Raw genomic sequence first — 2,419 nt, 5'->3', positions numbered from 1 at the left:
CGTGTAGCTTTGCGAGAAATTCCAAAACAAACCAAACCACTATTTGTATCGATAAACTTAATATCCTTAACTATCAAACATCTGTGTTTGTTTGTAAAATCCTTACCTTCATTATTTGTGAGGCTCCCCCAGTGGCACAGCGGTATGTCTGCGGGCTTACAACGCTAGAATCTGGGGTTTCGATACCCGTGGTGGGCAGAGAACAAATAACCCTTTGTCTAGCTTTGTGCTTACTCACAAACAAACAATTATTTGTGAGGGAGCTCAGGCTAACTGTAATGTAAATACTTTATTCTGAAAGAACCGTATTTCCAGCCAGGTAATATTTTATATTCAATAACATCTAATAAACTGAACTAGTAATAGGCTACATTAATATGATAATCTTGCCAGCGTAATACCGTAGTATATAGTTAAAATGACTAGAGTTAAGTGTTAAATTATGCACATTTCAGTTGAATCGGCTTATCTGTTTTATCTTAAGCCATTTTTTATAATCTGTTGAGGACAATTTAATGAGCTTCTATCTTAATTTCATATAAAAGCAATATAGTATTGAAAAAATAACACTTAAACTATAAAAAAAAACCTCTTTATTAGATAGTTTAAAAGAGTTTTGTTGAAATTATTGAACAGGTTGGACACTTAAGAAAATGGTTTCTATGATCACTCAAATACAGTTTAATTACGAAGAAAGGTTTCTAGTAGTATCGTTTTTCTTTATTTGGTGGTGTGTGTGTGTGTGTGTGTGGAGGGGGATCACTATAGCCCACACTGTACTAACCAAACCATTAAATTTCGGGTCCATATGTGTTTCTAGAACGTTCTGACGCAATTATTATAATGAAAGTTAATTTGTAATATTTCACATAAAAGATTTGTGCAAAGAAAAATATACCTCATCAGTTGGAGACGCTTTCAAGTTATTTGATATTGTTTTAGGTCAATACGAGTCGAAACATAAGAGACGTACCTAAGTTCTGAACATGATAGAAGATATAAGTTAAGAACTCATGCGTTGTATATTTCTATTTAGATTTTTCTCTTTTCGTATAGTATCCCACGATCTACTTATTTTTGCCCCCCCCCCCAGTGGCACAGCGGTATGTCTGCAGACTTACAATGTTAGAATCCGGGTTTCGATACCCGTGGTGGCGAGAGCACAGATAGCCTATTGTGTAGCTTTGTGCTTAATTACAAACTACTTATTTTTATACCTTTAGTTTTGTACACACATATTATAAGTTAAGTTTACCTCGAAACATGTAGTGAAGGTACACATGTATTATAAGTTAAATGTACCTCGAAACATGGAGCGAAGTTCACACACATTATAAGTTAGATTTACCTCGAAACATGGAGCGAAGTTTACACATATTATAAGTTAGATTTACCTCGAAACATGGAGTGAAGTTCACAAATATTATAAGTTAGATTTACCTCGAAACATGGAGTGAAGATGAGCATCGACGCTTAATTTTGCACAAGCGTCATCTAAACTGTGATGTTTCTCGCAGAAAGCTGTAAAATATAGGAAAGAGGAGTTAGGCACGTTTTAACAACAAATATTAATAAAGATTATTGTAATCTAAAGTAATATAACGTACTGGGAATGAGTACTTTGATTATCTCATATCAGAACATATTATATATGATAATTCTTCACTAACCCAATTTTATAGATAGATACGCGATCGTATTAACCTCCGATCACAGCAAGCTACTTTCTTAGATCAACACTTAAAAAAAAAGAACCTGGTAATGAGTATAGCTAATTAAATATACTGTTCTTACATTCTTGTCTATAAATATTAGAATCAATTGTTTCATCAGTAAGGTACCCTTACTGTTAACGATGTTTTCGGCCGTAAACCCAATAATATCTCATCGGCCAGCTTAAGTGATTTGGATTAGTTCTAAATATATACTAAGCTAACAATCCAAAATAATCTGCATAATACAATTTAATAATAAAACATAACAAAATAAAAATTGATATATTGAACATTCTAGCAAATATTGTTAATAAAATATCAATAAAGAAAATACAATAATTACGAAACACATAAGCGCCGATTTTTGACTTAAATATTCTCCTAGATTCAATGTTCGTTATTTTACATTGGAAATAATTTACTATGTATATAAATTATCCTCAATTTAAAAACGCCTCCCCAGTGGCTCAGCGGTAAGTCTGAAGGCTTACAACGCTAAAAAACCGAGTTTCGACACCCCTGGTGGGCACAGTACATATAACCCATTGTGTTACCTTGTGCTTAATAACAACCAAACAAAATTGAAAATACGTTTATAAAAACACCTGTTACTTCTAATACTGTAACTGTGTATAATAAATTGTGTTAAATAATTCTCTTTTAAAATAACCGTGGTGTTATAAATATTGTACAATTTGGTGCAT

General features: G+C 32.6%; 1 protein-coding gene across 1 annotated transcript in view; it reads right to left on the bottom strand.

The window, feature by feature from the left end:
- The window catches only part of LOC106470045, a gene marked incomplete at its 5' end in the record, with an annotated part of 68,323 nt that overhangs the window by 36,616 nt on the left and 29,288 nt on the right, over positions 1-2,419 (bottom strand). Inside the window, one exon of the mRNA XM_013930568.2 lies at positions 1,441-1,521. Coding sequence (XP_013786022.2) covers positions 1,441-1,521 — 81 coding nt within the window. The remainder of the gene's footprint in view (positions 1-1,440; positions 1,522-2,419) is intronic.

Source organism: Limulus polyphemus, unplaced genomic scaffold, assembly GCF_000517525.1.
Source record: "Limulus polyphemus unplaced genomic scaffold, Limulus_polyphemus-2.1.2 Scaffold3788, whole genome shotgun sequence".
NCBI lineage: Eukaryota > Metazoa > Arthropoda > Merostomata > Xiphosura > Limulidae > Limulus > Limulus polyphemus.
Note: the sequence above shows the minus strand (reverse complement) of the source record. Positions and strands in the feature narration are given on the sequence as shown.